Genomic DNA, 13,870 nt, shown 5'->3' with positions numbered 1-13,870 from the left:
CCATCCAGATTAAAAATACATGGAGCTGTCCATACTGTGAAAACTTCATCCTGGCAGCAGGTAAAGTCAGCAAATCTCTAGAAGATACCTGTAGATGTCACTAAACTCCAGCTCTGGGAAAGACATCGCCAGGGATTTAAATAAAGCTGATGGGCGGAATATGGATCACAGTTCCCAAAATTTGTAGTTTTTCTTCATGAGGTGAAAAGGAGAGGTGAAAAAATCCCTACTTTACTCCAGCAGTACTATCTACTGTTTATGCTTAAAGGTGGAGCACTGCTTTGTCTGCCAGGGCAGTGAGTCGGTCACGTGACTGAAAATGATGGATAACTTTCCAGTGAGCTGGTGTGAGTCTTAGGAGCACTTCCACTTTGCTGAATTTCTTCACACCTTGATAATCAATGATCAGCAGTAAGGGATATTATTGCAAACTGACTTCTTGCACTACGCTTGAATCCATTGAGCCCATTCTTTTACAAATGTTTGCAAAGGTGATTTTACTTGACAGACTGTTTGGCACTGCATTGGCCTCATAGCTGAGTTAGACAGTCAAATGTGGTAGTTTACTGCTGTTCAGAGGGTACATTTGTCCAGCAGCTGTGTAACGAGCTCACTGGGATGTTGTGGAGTTATAGGTGAACAAACGCTAATATGTCACTGTAAACATCAAGATCTACAGCTGTTGAGATCTGGGCTTTGAACTGACTTACTTTCAAACTTTTTTTGCAAATGATATGTTTAAAACTAGCGTCAAATGCTAATGACTGATCAAATTCAATCAGCCCTTGATCTCTGTCCGTTCCCAATGTAAAGTCAGATCCATTAAATGCTAATATAGATCCATAACAATGGAGGCATCACCTAGAGATTATTGATGTCCATGTTATTGCAGACTTTAGAACATCAGAGAGGGGCCAATATAAACTTATCAGAAGCAGTGAACTTGGATTTTTAAATCACTGAAACTAACTCAGAAGATGGTCTGAGTTGTGGTGTAACACTTTAATACCAATATCTCCTCTGGTTCCTGGTCAAGTCACACATTACTCACAAGATTTTTCTTACTTACAAATCTCTCAATGCCCTGGCACCTCAGTATCTCTCTGACCTGCTGCAAACCATACACACAGTCTCGGATGCATTGGTCCTTCTCTGTTTTCTGTACCTCGCACCAACATCAGAACCTTTGGGCCTTCAGTGTGGTGGCCCCCACCCTCCAGAACTCTCTCATATATGAGCTTCGCAATACCCCGTCACTGGAGTCCTTCAAGAAACTTGTCAAAACTCACCTCTAGACTTTTTTAAAAAATATTTTTGCTACTCTTGTGTACAGTGTAATTTGGTTCCTTGAAAGTTATAATTATAATAATAAATGAAAAGTTAAAAATAGCATTGCACGTTGCATTCTGTTCGTGCACTGCTTGGTTTGTAATGATTAGGCATGCAGAAGAAAAACAGCAAGCCTGCCGTCTCACTTACCAGTCAGTGAGACACAAATCCTCATCTTATGCCTGTGTTATGTTAATGTGCCGGCTTTGAGGTGAACAATAACCCATGCAGTACTACAGCTTCAAAGATCACAAAAATAAAAAAGAAAAATGAAAGATTAAAGGCAGGTCACCAAGGTATATTTATGTTTGGGAGTGGTGGAATGCTCCGGAAGCACTGGAGGCAAATTTTAATTACAGGTCTAAAGATATACAGATTGTTCACATCCAGATACCATCTGCTTGCGAGACATGTTAATGTATGATGAGAGAAACAGCGAGGGAAACAAGCAGAAGAAAAAAAGAAAAAGAGGGGGACCAGGAGCCAGGAAGAGCAGTAATAAAAGCCTCAGTGGGAATATGTTGTTTATGAACCATCACAGTAAAGATTAACCTAATTTAATCAATAATTGTAGCATCAGGTATGTTTGTGTAGAGTACTTCACTGGACACTCAGTCTTTTTTACCATTTTGTAAATGCCATTCAGTACTAAACCTGCACTACAAAACCACTACAGAGACATTATGAGACAGTAACCTTTTGGATATCCACCAAAGAATTGAACATTTTGGGAGGATTATGCAAGTCCCACTAGCAGCATTTGGAAACAGCCCAGTGATGGTGGTGACAAGGTCTGAGCAACACTGCCCGTTAGGAAGTATCCTACTATAGTGGAGAATTAATTACTGTGCAGCCTGTTGGCATAAGATCTGAAAACGGCAATCACTGTCTGGCAGATGATCACTTTTTGGCACAACACCTGGAGCTAGGGGGCAAAACGATCGCATGAGTGCTGCTGTTTGGCTGAGGAAGAATATAGTAGTCGTGGTAAGCCAATCACATGACTGCTTCAAGATGACAAAGCAACAAGGTGCCAGTTTTTAAATTGTGCAGATAGGCCATGTAAAACCAGAGTCATGATAAACAATATATATGCGTTTTTTCCTTAATATTTTCATCACATTTGCTGTCTAAGGACAGCGCAGCAAGCACTCTCTGCTTATGAGCAAACAAAAAAGAGCCCGTTTGTGTTGGTGGATAAATGCACCATGTCAACCAATCAAAAATGATATGGCAACATGACATTTGGTTGTTTAGGAAGAGGGGGACGTTTTAGGAGCGATTGCAAAACTTGTGCATAGGATTTTAAAATTGACCATTTATATTTGCATTTAAAGTTATGAAATATGATTCATTAAACATGTTTGTGGTTGTTACAGTAAAAATAAAACATTCTACTGGGATTTGATGTTTTTTGTCTGATTTTAGATGAATTGTGTTAATACAGTATCACAAAATGAAAACAAAACTGTAAATTCAGACACGTGAGGTTGTGCTGAAAAGAATGATACCAAACAAGGCAAACAAATAGTTTTTAAAGGTGAAATGTAGAGGAAACATCGAAAGTAGTCAAAAATGGCCAATTATACCCTGGACCCCAGAGGGTTAAACTTTTTTTTTTTTTTAAGTAATGCAATAGTTTCGACTTCTTCTTTTGCTCTTGACGAAGGCGGTCACACTTTTCTCCTCCTCCTCCTCTCCCTTAGCTTCCCTGCTTAGCCTCTTGTGTCCTTGTCTAGTCCCGTGTTTTTTTTATTACTTTTTCCCTGGAACACTCTCTCACAGTCTGTTCTCTAAAACCTAAAAGAGGAATTATGGATTTGATCAACTGGTCTCTGAATGCTATTGACACCCTTTTCTCAGCGAGAAGTCTGGGCTTGGGTGAGCCTGAGTGTCCTGGAGGTACTTTCCCTGCCGGATGAACGATGGACGGGTGGCATAACTGAAGGGTCGTGTGCCTGGCAGGACTGTCGATTGAAGACGCTGAAAATATCTACCTATTCGGAACCATGATAACAGGGTTCTTGCTGATCGGAGCTGGCTTGGCCCTGGCTTATCGAAGAATTACGAAAGCGGAACCGGCTGTTCAAACCCCCACAAGGCTGCGTGAGTTCTCAAAATGGGCTCATTGAGTGCAGCACGGATAAGATCTTGGAGAAGCTTACGGGTGCCGTGAATACTCAGAATAAGACCTCTGAGTGCAAATTGGATCACATCTTGGAGCAGCTCACTGCGGTCGTGAGTTCTCAGAATCTGCTCTTTGAGCACAAGAATGACAACATCACAGAGCGTAAGTTTGATAACATCATGGAGAAGCTCACGGCTCTCCCACGGGAGATTGAGAGACCAGTGTTGGACTGTTAGAACTGCTTTGAAATTCTCATGAGTTGTTCCCACTAAAGTAAAAAGCACCATCACTTCATGCGGCTACCACTTTGGCGCCAGCTGCGGCCTCAATGCTGGAGCTGAACAACAACACCCTGATAACGACTGTGTTTAGACTGTTCTTCCCATTCTATGCAAGGCCACCTGGGTTGGCTGGAAGACTGTTTACTTAGGACACTGTCTCAGCTGACCTCTGGACACATACACACACGCACACACATACATATATACACACATGCAGATGTACACTCATCCCCCCTCCCCCTCCAAATGCCTTCCACGCTTATTCCCCTCCGATGCTGACGGTGGATCAAGGAGACCAGCGCTTATGCTGCAGGCCCAGATGTACTGTCTACACTGTCTCTCACCCTTTACCCATCCCTGCTGCTTGTCATGTGTTTCTTTGGTGTATTAAGAGTTTTTTCATGTGCAGAGGTGTTTTTTTCTGTTCTCAAACTGATCTCCCTGTTGGAGCGCAGTCTGGGGGGAGTTATCTTTTTCTCCTTATCTTTCCTCATGTGGTGCATTTTCCATTGTTATACCTCTCTGACCTGTCTTCCCCATGTGATGTTTTTGGGTAATGTATGTATGGTTGGAGGGTAAGATGGCGCCGCCATTGCGTGCAATAGGTCGGCAGCCTTAACATGAAATTTCCCCTTGTGGGACTGATAAAGGAATCTTATCTTATCTTATCTTAGTTACTTTTCAAGTTATTAATTACTTTTAGAATCTTGTAATGCAGTTACTAACTCAGTTACTAGTTACTTCTTCAAAAAAGTAACTGTAATTAATTACTTTTTCAAAGTAACTTGCCCAACACTGCTGGCAGCACACCCCATTTAATAGTGTTCTTTAAAACAAAGGGGACGTTAGTTCCATCTAATCCAAAACAGACTGACACGTATTAGAATATACTGCTGATAGTAAAAGAGACCAGATCAGTTGCAGCAAGAAACAAAAAAAAAAAAAAAAAAAAAAAAAAGGAGGAGACTGAAAAAAACCATCTATGAGCCAAAAACTAACTGGGCTGCTTCTAAAACACCCTGAAAGACAGTAAAAACAGGAGTAAGCTACTTTTTCCAAGGACGTGCACTCACATATTTGTTTTGAAAATAAAAAATTTAGATAGATGATACTGACCCTGGGACTGGGGAACACAATCCTCAGAGGGCAACATTTCAGTGAAAGTAAGAGAGAGAGAAAAAAAAAAGATGCATGACCTTGGAGACAATCCCAAACTTTCCATTACAGCCCTGTTCGTATTTACTATTGCTGAGATGGAAGTGACTATTTTACTAAGGAAATGGGAGAAGGGAGTTTGGGGAGCGACTGTTTACTGACATCTGAATTTTAGCACTGAGGTGGTTTGTGTATCCAGTTTAAGCTCTTAAAATACCTTTAAATCCAACAGAAACAAACAAATGAACAACATCAACAAAGAGATGTCAAGTTTAAAATGAATGGCAGCCATTGACAGTTCTGTCAGAACTAAGAAGCCTCATTTCACAAATCTGGTGAAATGCTGACCAGGTGTTCATAGATATAAAAACATTTCAGTGCTTTTGCTTTGAAAAACACTGACAAACACTTTGTCACAATTTCTAAAAATATTCCTCAAACATACAGTCATCTCCTCAAAAAGCAAATAAATAAATAAAATAACTCAGAATATGTACATGTGAAGATCTAAAGGCCATTCGCTGCTACTTTGCTGTTCAAAATTTCGTCTCACTTTCATTAGATTACATCATGTTCACTCATGTTCATCCTTTTTCTTTGGTCCACTCATCCCGTCTACATTTCTTCCTCCCTTTGATGGACTTTATTTTGACAAAAAGTCATTGAAGTTGACAACAGTAAAAAAGATGAGAGCAAGGAATCAATATGTATGAACCGGATACAGTGAGAGACGAGAAGTATGGTGGGAAGAAACAATCCTTGGGTAAACAGAAACTAATTTCCCCCTATCAGATGTGTTAAACCACAGCTAAGGTCAACTCAGAAGATGTCTGTTCTAATTTTTCTGTAGTTATCTGTAGGTGATGTTTATGCTCTTCAACTTATGTTTAACAGCAGTCCATTCATGGCCTTTTATGTTGTTCAAGGTTGAAAGTAATGCACAACATCACTCCTACTACATGACCAGACTAATTCCTCAAATCTATTTTGCTCAAGTTTGCAAACCAAGACATAATATTTAGCTTAATATATAACAGGAATGTGTTGCTTTTCCAAATGAAGGAAGGAGAATTTCCCTCTCTGGCTCTCTTCCACAGTGTGTCTTTGTCCTGTCTCCTCCATACCCCAACCAGTCGCCAGCAGATGCCCGCCCCTCCCTGACCCCTCCCTAAGGTTTCTTCCTGTTAAGAGGGAGTTTTTCCTTCTGTCACCAAAGTGCTTGCTCATATGGATTTCCCCTGTGTTATTGCAGGGTATTTATGTTACAATATAAAGTGCCCTGAGGTAATTATATTTGTGATTTGGCACTATATAAAGTGAATTTGGAAATAGCCTCTGCACTGAGCTGTGTGCACGAGCCTTTCAGTGAGTAAAACAGTAGCAATGCAGACGTTAGCAAAGCGATGATCCCGGCTGTGAAAAGAGCAGAGTAATGCAGAGCTGCAATAGCTAAAGGTTGTAGTTACACTACGAAGCTCCTATGTATCTGTGGAGATGCTGTGTAGGTGGGTGTGAGTGGACCCCCAGGATATCACAGTAAATGAATAGCATATCCTCAGTCGACCCAAAATAGGGCTTTTACTGTAAGTGAAGGGCCAATTTTAAACGGCTCGATGCTTTAGCCTTCTTCACAAATGTTCAAAGAACTAAGTTCTGGGCCAGTGTTTCAACTTCATAGTTATTGCTGATATGCTGATCTGGGGGAAAAAGCTGATTAATCTGGATTTCTGTTTAGAAAAATGTCCTTCTGCAGCTTATAGAAGAAAACTCATTTTTTCTTTGGGTATGTTTTACTTGTATGATCATGGCACACGTTTATGTATGCGAGTAATGAAATAAAAAAATTCTTTCACAGCTATAATTACAGAAAGCGAGGGTGTCAAACATAACACCTGGGGACATCAATGTTGGACTTTTGTTTTAATCAAATGTAACTTTGTGAAAATATGTTTTACAGCTATTCTTATTAAAAAAGTGGCAAAGTGTTTTACTCTTTACTACAGAAATAATAATACAAATCTATAGTAAAAAAGGACATGTTTTGTAAATTAACAAAAGCTTTGTTTTATTAATACAGAGCAGGCTGGCCAATAAGCTACCAGCACTTTTCATATAATTCTAAACATTTTGTACAGCATAAGAGTCATGCTGAAAATGTTTTCTCATCTACTACAGCAGCATTTTCTATCATGTAGACAAAGCTGTACGATGTAGCTTTGACTCAAAGATGAGTTTCAGTGGTCTGGTCCATTTAGGAAAAAAGTGAGTCCAATTTGGCCCATGATGTAAAATGAATTCGACATTCCTCACATAAAGTAACTGTCACTGTGATGTGAGTGGGTGATTGTCATATTGGCTACATTTACATGAAGCCTAATATTATGATTGGCATTTCTATCAATCATAATCACAGAAAAAGTAAATGCCTCAGTCAGACAACGCTGTGAAACCATTTTTATAAAAAGACAAGAAGAATAACTCGACCCATAGATTATTTAAACTAAATACCCATAAAGGAAATTTTGTTACATTTTGTGTGACACAAGCACAACCACAGGTACAAAAAAAAACCCGTATCCTCGCTTCAGTTAAATTTTACTTACTTATTATTCATACGTTTATTCATCAGTTAGTTTGGGTATCAGTAAACTAGGCTGTTATCGACTAAAGGTTTACTCACAATAGTGGTCCGTATCATAAAGTGCATTTAACCCACAGTTCCATTCATCCATGACCAGTATTTGATGCCTGGGCACGGCTAAGGAAACTGTACCCTGGGCCAGTTCAAGAGGGGAAGCCAAGTCTACATCTGGCTCTGAGAAACACTATCTATAATAAATGGTAAATGGCCACCCACAGCTCGTAATCTACCTGCACCTGAGGTAAAGTATATAACCCATCAAGGGCACAAAAAATAAAATCATAATGGCTTTTGTGGTGTTCTACCCTGTCCCTGATTACGACTAAACATCCCCTCCGGTGATAATATATATGCACTGTTAAAAAATTAAAAGCAACACAAAACCATACTAAACAGTCAGGAAGTTGATCATGCATGTGTCCAAGTAAGCTGAGTATTTGTCGTTGAAGGAGACGAATGCGGGACATATTCATCATTTAATGCACTGCACACAATTCTAACTAAGTGTGTGTACACTCATGCAAATAGTATTAGTGTTGCTAGTATTAAATCACATCCCATTTAAAAAGCTGACCACAGATTTTCAGTGTGAATGATTTTAATCAGACCTCCAAATGGCACAATGCAAAAAAAATAAAAAATAAAAAAATCGCTTCCTCCCCATCTTTAGTTTAGATCTTCAATGTTTTGTTTCACCTTAGCTGTTTTGCACTACAAACATCACTTTGAGGTACACAGCAAGAAAAAAAGCAATGTTTGCATTTCTTATTGATTTGGGTGAGTAATAATCACAATCAATATTTATTTTTCAATAGACCCTGTAGTTTTTAAAATATTGATCTCTACCAAACGGTTGAGATGTCACTTAATGGTAAAAGTATGAAATGTCATGAAAATACAAGTACATTAGATAATACAGTTGAACAAAAATCAATAAAGGGCCAAATTAAATTTAAATTAATAACAAAAACTATCCAGAGCATTGGATACAGTTTATTTCTAGTAGCATGCAGGTGAACATTGCTGTTTTCATTCCATCAAAGGAAAGTATTATCTCAAGCAACAAAATACATAGTTTTCTAATCTGCAAATGTGAAAAATGTGCTACAGCACAAAATACTCACATTCAGGCCACTTCTGATTGAATGCTACTGTGCAAAATCATTTTTGTTTAAAAAAATAAATAAATAAAAAAACAGTGCAAATCAAGCACATCTGCTTGTGGTTTTGGTCGTTGGGGTCTATAGCATTTATTCTGTGGTCTTGGAGAGCTGAATCATGGTTGTCCAACTCTAGATGCTGGCTTGTTAACTTGGTTCAGACACAGCCAGGTGGAAACCTTTTGAGAGCCATTGGTTTCTGAGGTTCTTTTATGGGTTTGCATAGTGTTTTTTACAACTTTGGCCCCTTAGAGGTCGCTTCTGTTCCTTTTTACTGAGGGGAGCAGTGAAGAGTGTAGATCCCCATGATATTTGTGATTTCCACATGTTGTTCTTGATTTTTACAATATTTACTAATATTAACTCAGAAAGTTACAAAAATTACTTACTGAGGAAATTATTTCAACATATTCTTGCTGTGCTAACACTTAATGTGATTTATCAATAGCAATGGATAAACATGGGTCTAGTGGTCTGACTTTATGGCAAATAATACATTTTGATAACATTTAGGTTATGTTAGCATTAGCACCATAAAAGGGACAAATCAACCGTTTGGTTGACCACTTTTTAAAAAAATTATTAAACATTTAATTTGACTTTTTTTAATGCTGTCAAGTGACATACATCTGTTTAGTAAGTCCTCTAACACTATCATATATCAAAAAATTATATCTTCCTATCTTAGTTTCATCAAAAACACTCAAAATATGTTGGATGTTTTTTTTGTTTCTGACTTCCTGGTTTGGAGAGGTATAAGAAGACCCAACAGTTTCCTTCTGGAGGATTTTTTTGGCATTACAGATGTAAACCAATTGGTAAAAAAGACTCAACAAGGTAGGTCAATTTCAGTGAAAGCCTCAGTTAGATATAGGGCCTGAAAATGTGCTACCAATTGGTTGAGCAGAATGCTAAAGGGTTGAAGGCTAGTTAGCTAAATAAAGAACCCGCAGTATGTGAACACTTCAAAAGTGTATTTTGCAAATGTCAAGGCTGATGATTTTAGATGAAGAATCTAGACCTCTCCATTGCTGTGTATGTAGCTAAAATCTTCCTCACATACTGCAATGCACTTTTAAAACTGCTGAAGGCCTAAGCGAACAGTACAGCCTTATAGTGTGTGAGACATTTTATCTGTCTAGGGGCAAGACCATTGAAGGTTGTGACTTTCAACATGAACCTAGAAGCTGAAAGCATGAGGTTACATTAACAATAGAGGAAAATATCATTTTTGAGGGAGAGATCACCATCTGCTTCTTCAAGGCTTGTGGAGCCTTCACAGATCTCCCCCACCTGAGCCTCGGGCTACAGAAGTGATTTCAAGGTTGGCAGCTCATCAAAATGAGTGGCAGGTGGTACAGATATCTTTCGTTAAATATATTTCTTTGTATTTTTTTTTCCTTTTTATTCACCATAAGATAAATGAAACCTTTTTCATGGATGTGTACAGCAGGAAATGACATTTGTGTTTCCAGCCTTACCTGGGCTTCATTGTCCTTGAGCAGTCGTTTCGTCCGTGCCCCACCGGGGTCGTCCGTTACATTAAGAATCACCACACTCTTCCTTTCCCAACCAATGAAAGAGCCATCGGTCATACCCTCCACCATGGCCAGGAAGTCCTCATAGCCATGGTGACGAGTGGTCACTACAGAGAAGGAGGTCCAGTCATACTCTTCAAGCACCTCGAAGATAACCTCAAGCTGGAGCAATGTGGAGCAGGTGAACTGGAGGTAGATGGAACCGCTCTCCTAAAAGATAGGAAGGAGACGCCATGAGACAGAAATTTATTTGGGGACTTGGACAAAGCAAACACAGAATTAAATGTCCGTTAATTAAATAATAATATTATAGCTTTAAAAGGTCCATTTAGTGTCAGCATCATAATCGGGAAATGGCATCTTCTTTAAACACACCTGACAAATTAAATGAAAAGCTAAACCCTTGACCCCCCACACTAAAGGGGATCTTGTGTTTCATTTACACATTTCTGCTGGCATGGATTGACACCACTTGTCCTTTTCAGGGAATGGCCTCTGCAAATTAATACAAAGTTGACTCATCACATTTATCTCAAATCATTTTTATGATGATGACGACCCATTCATAGGCATGAGATGTAATGTTTGCCCTCTGAATGGTCTGAATGTGAATATTATATCAATCATACACTCTGGCCTTCTCAGTGACCAGATCTCAACCCAACTGAACAGATGAGTGATGTTAGGCCAACATTATACAGTGTTACTTGTAATGTTCATGTTCGGCAAAAGTTAAAAGCTTTAAATCTGGCAACAAATGAGTGGCAAGTCTGCATCCATCCATCCATCCACACACACACACACACACACACACACACACACACGGTCTCTACCAACTCCTGAAGTCTAAACCAGTGCCTGCATACTGCTGAGCTGAGGAGGTAGTGCACAGTGGGATTTTGGGGCTTTCTTTAAAAAATTTAAACAGTTTGCTGCAGCAGGAAACATCCAAGATGAAACCAAATCAGTAAACTGCTGGACCAGAAGAAAGTCTTGTTTGTACTCTCCTGACAGTAGAACCACCGCCGTGAGACATGCGATTCTGTATTTTTTTTTTTTTTTTATCTCTTTTTCTATATCGTGTTAAACACAATATCAGTCATTCATATACCATCAATTCTCTGCTGCTTATCCTTTTTAGGGCCATGGGGGGGGGGGGCTGGAGCCTATCCCAGCTGTCTTGGGGGAGAAGCAGGGTACACCCTGGACAGGTTAACACAGACAGATTCACACCTATGGGAAATTTAGAGTTTCCAATTAACCTATCCCGAAGCACTCAAAACACATCTTAGATATTTTATGGCCAACAATGAATGACCATGTTCTTACTTTCTGTGCATCTACTGACACAATTTCCTGTTTTAAACACTAAGATCCGCAGTTAAAATCCACACTGCTTAACTGCTCTGGATGTAATTCAGTGATACTGGACTGTAAGTGTGTAAAAGTGAGCAAATTCATACAGTAGCTGTCTAAGCAAGTTCTCTTCCAGCTTAGCCCTTTTCTTTGTGTGAGACTGACTTTAGTCCTAATAAGAGGGGAGCACTCAGAGGAATAAGACAGTCTGTCAAAAAAGTCCTTGGTTTCTGAATAAGGCTTTCAGTGTCAATGAAGGAAACAATGATGGCCGTCCTCTCTGCTTCTCCACTCATGCTTAATCTGGACAGATGAGCTACTCAGTGAATTCTTTTCTATTGACTTTTGTGCCATTGTATTTTTTGCTGAAATGAGAACAAAGTATCAGGATGGGAAAATCCATAAAGGTTGAGAGTTGGAATGAATGTGAGCTTAAACACTGAATATATAGTAAAAAACGTATCATGACAGCGTGCATATTCCAGCGCTCTTTTGCTGTCCAAGGCTTTTATCGGTTTAGCTTGTACTAATTTTGGCTCTTTCTCAACATTAAACAAAGAGGTAGAGGGCATGTGTTTAAATTAATCATCAAGGCTCTGCATCTGCGGGTACATGTGGATGATCAAAGAGGAAACTTCAGGGCGTAGCTTTCCACCCATCCATGTCGACAGGGCTCACCTCAGGTTGCGCTAAACTGAACTAGGTCAAATATCAAACCAGCAGCCTGATTTATGATGTAAGCTTGTCTGCTTTCTTTAACCCAGCTGAGAGTAGAGTGTGCTGGGAACGTGCATCGAGTGAGCAGTTGGGTGGTGGTGTATGAAACAAAAATCAAAGCACATGTGTCCCCTTGGAAGCTGGAGCAAAAGAGAAGAAAGAAAACTTGCACTCTTGTAATTTAAACACTCACCAGAAACAATGAATGACTGACGTAGTGTCCCAAATCACAGCTGTAGAAGCACTTGTGACACAAGGTTGATTAATTCTTAAAGCGTATTAGGAAACATGTTTGACTCAGCGTCCCGAAGGCAATTAAGAACTGATTAGAGTTTACTTATCAGACATTTCTCAAATGCAAAGCTATACTCTGGAGGTAAAAATACCCATTTGTTGTGTTAAACCTCAATTGGCGGGGTCAAACAATCGTGGCTTTTCTAGATAACATTTAAATCAGTCACAGTGGAAAAGGCAAGACATAAGCTAAATCCTAGTACAGTGCTAGTAAACTGCAATGTACTCTTGTTAAATTAGCCTTACTGATTTCTCAAGTTCCAACCAACCAGCATGCTTCTACAAGCACAGATGCTGTCACTTAAACTAAATGTATGCTGTATACTGTTTTAAAGTCTGTTTTGATACACAAACTGCCAATTAGGTTCCCAGAACTAGATAGATTCTTACTTATATTCATAGGGAACTTAACATCTCAATATACCAGCAAACTATTAGAAGCAACATGCCAGGTTAAGTCTCTAGGCCCTTAAATGCACCACCTTAAATTGCCCCATGGGCTCTGCCTGGTTGCCTCGCAGAAAATCAAGAACTAAAGTTCATCCAAGACATGAAAATTCAGAGGGATGTTCAACATAACCAGGGGTGCACATAAGTAGTCCGCAGACGTGCACCAGATAAGAAGTTGCAACGAGTGTTTGCGTACATAAGATTTTCTGGAGGAGGACAGACATTTGTTTAGAACTGTTAAAGATGTCGAAGAAGCAATCTCCTTTAAGCAATTACTTTGGTGTTGTTGTGGGATTTCTCTTTAATGTATTGTCTTGATGAAATGCTTTGATGTTACTTAGTTTAGTATGTCTGGTTCACGCCTCACTCACGCTGGGAAACAGACGGTGAGGACCTGGTGAATGTCTCCCAGGAGACAGAAGCTCACACAGGAAGGCTTGGCCCCACAGTGGGGGAGAGTCTCACAGGTGATAGAGGGTTTTCTGTTTAGAGCCAAGGTGTGAACCTCAACTGTAAAAGCCTTTTGTTCTGTGACTGTGTTTAAAAGGAACCTGAACTGTTCATTGTCAGAGACAACTCTCAGTGCCCCCTGACTGACGTCTCTCCTCATGCATGGGAAATAAAGTGTTGGGTTTTAACTGCTCATCGTGTCTGCAGGCTTTGTTAATAAATTTCCACAACAGTGTTCAGAACCACAAAAGAAGCGCGTATTCTCGTACAAGTGGTTGCAGGAGGTGAGCTGGCTTCAAACAAATGATGCTGTGAAAATTCCACTCTAGCAGACAAAAACAGTGCCTTTTATATGTACGCAAACGCACTTT

The 13,870-nt window shown here is 39.6% G+C and overlaps 1 protein-coding gene across 3 annotated transcripts in view; it reads right to left on the bottom strand.

The window, feature by feature from the left end:
* Positions 1-13,870, bottom strand: part of grin2da (glutamate receptor, ionotropic, N-methyl D-aspartate 2D, a) — a 264,679-nt gene that overhangs the window by 129,565 nt on the left and 121,244 nt on the right. For all 3 annotated transcript variants that reach the window (XM_082520396.1, XM_082520397.1, XM_082520398.1), the window contains one exon: positions 10,176-10,442. In XM_082520396.1, coding sequence (XP_082376522.1) covers positions 10,176-10,442 — 267 coding nt within the window. The remainder of the gene's footprint in view (positions 1-10,175; positions 10,443-13,870) is intronic.

The sequence above is a fragment of the Aulonocara stuartgranti genome (assembly GCF_965226115.1).
Source record: "Aulonocara stuartgranti genome assembly, chromosome: 22".
Lineage (NCBI taxonomy): Eukaryota > Metazoa > Chordata > Actinopteri > Cichliformes > Cichlidae > Aulonocara > Aulonocara stuartgranti.
The sequence above is the reverse complement of the archived record's forward strand: the minus strand, read 5'-3'. Positions and strand labels throughout refer to the sequence as shown.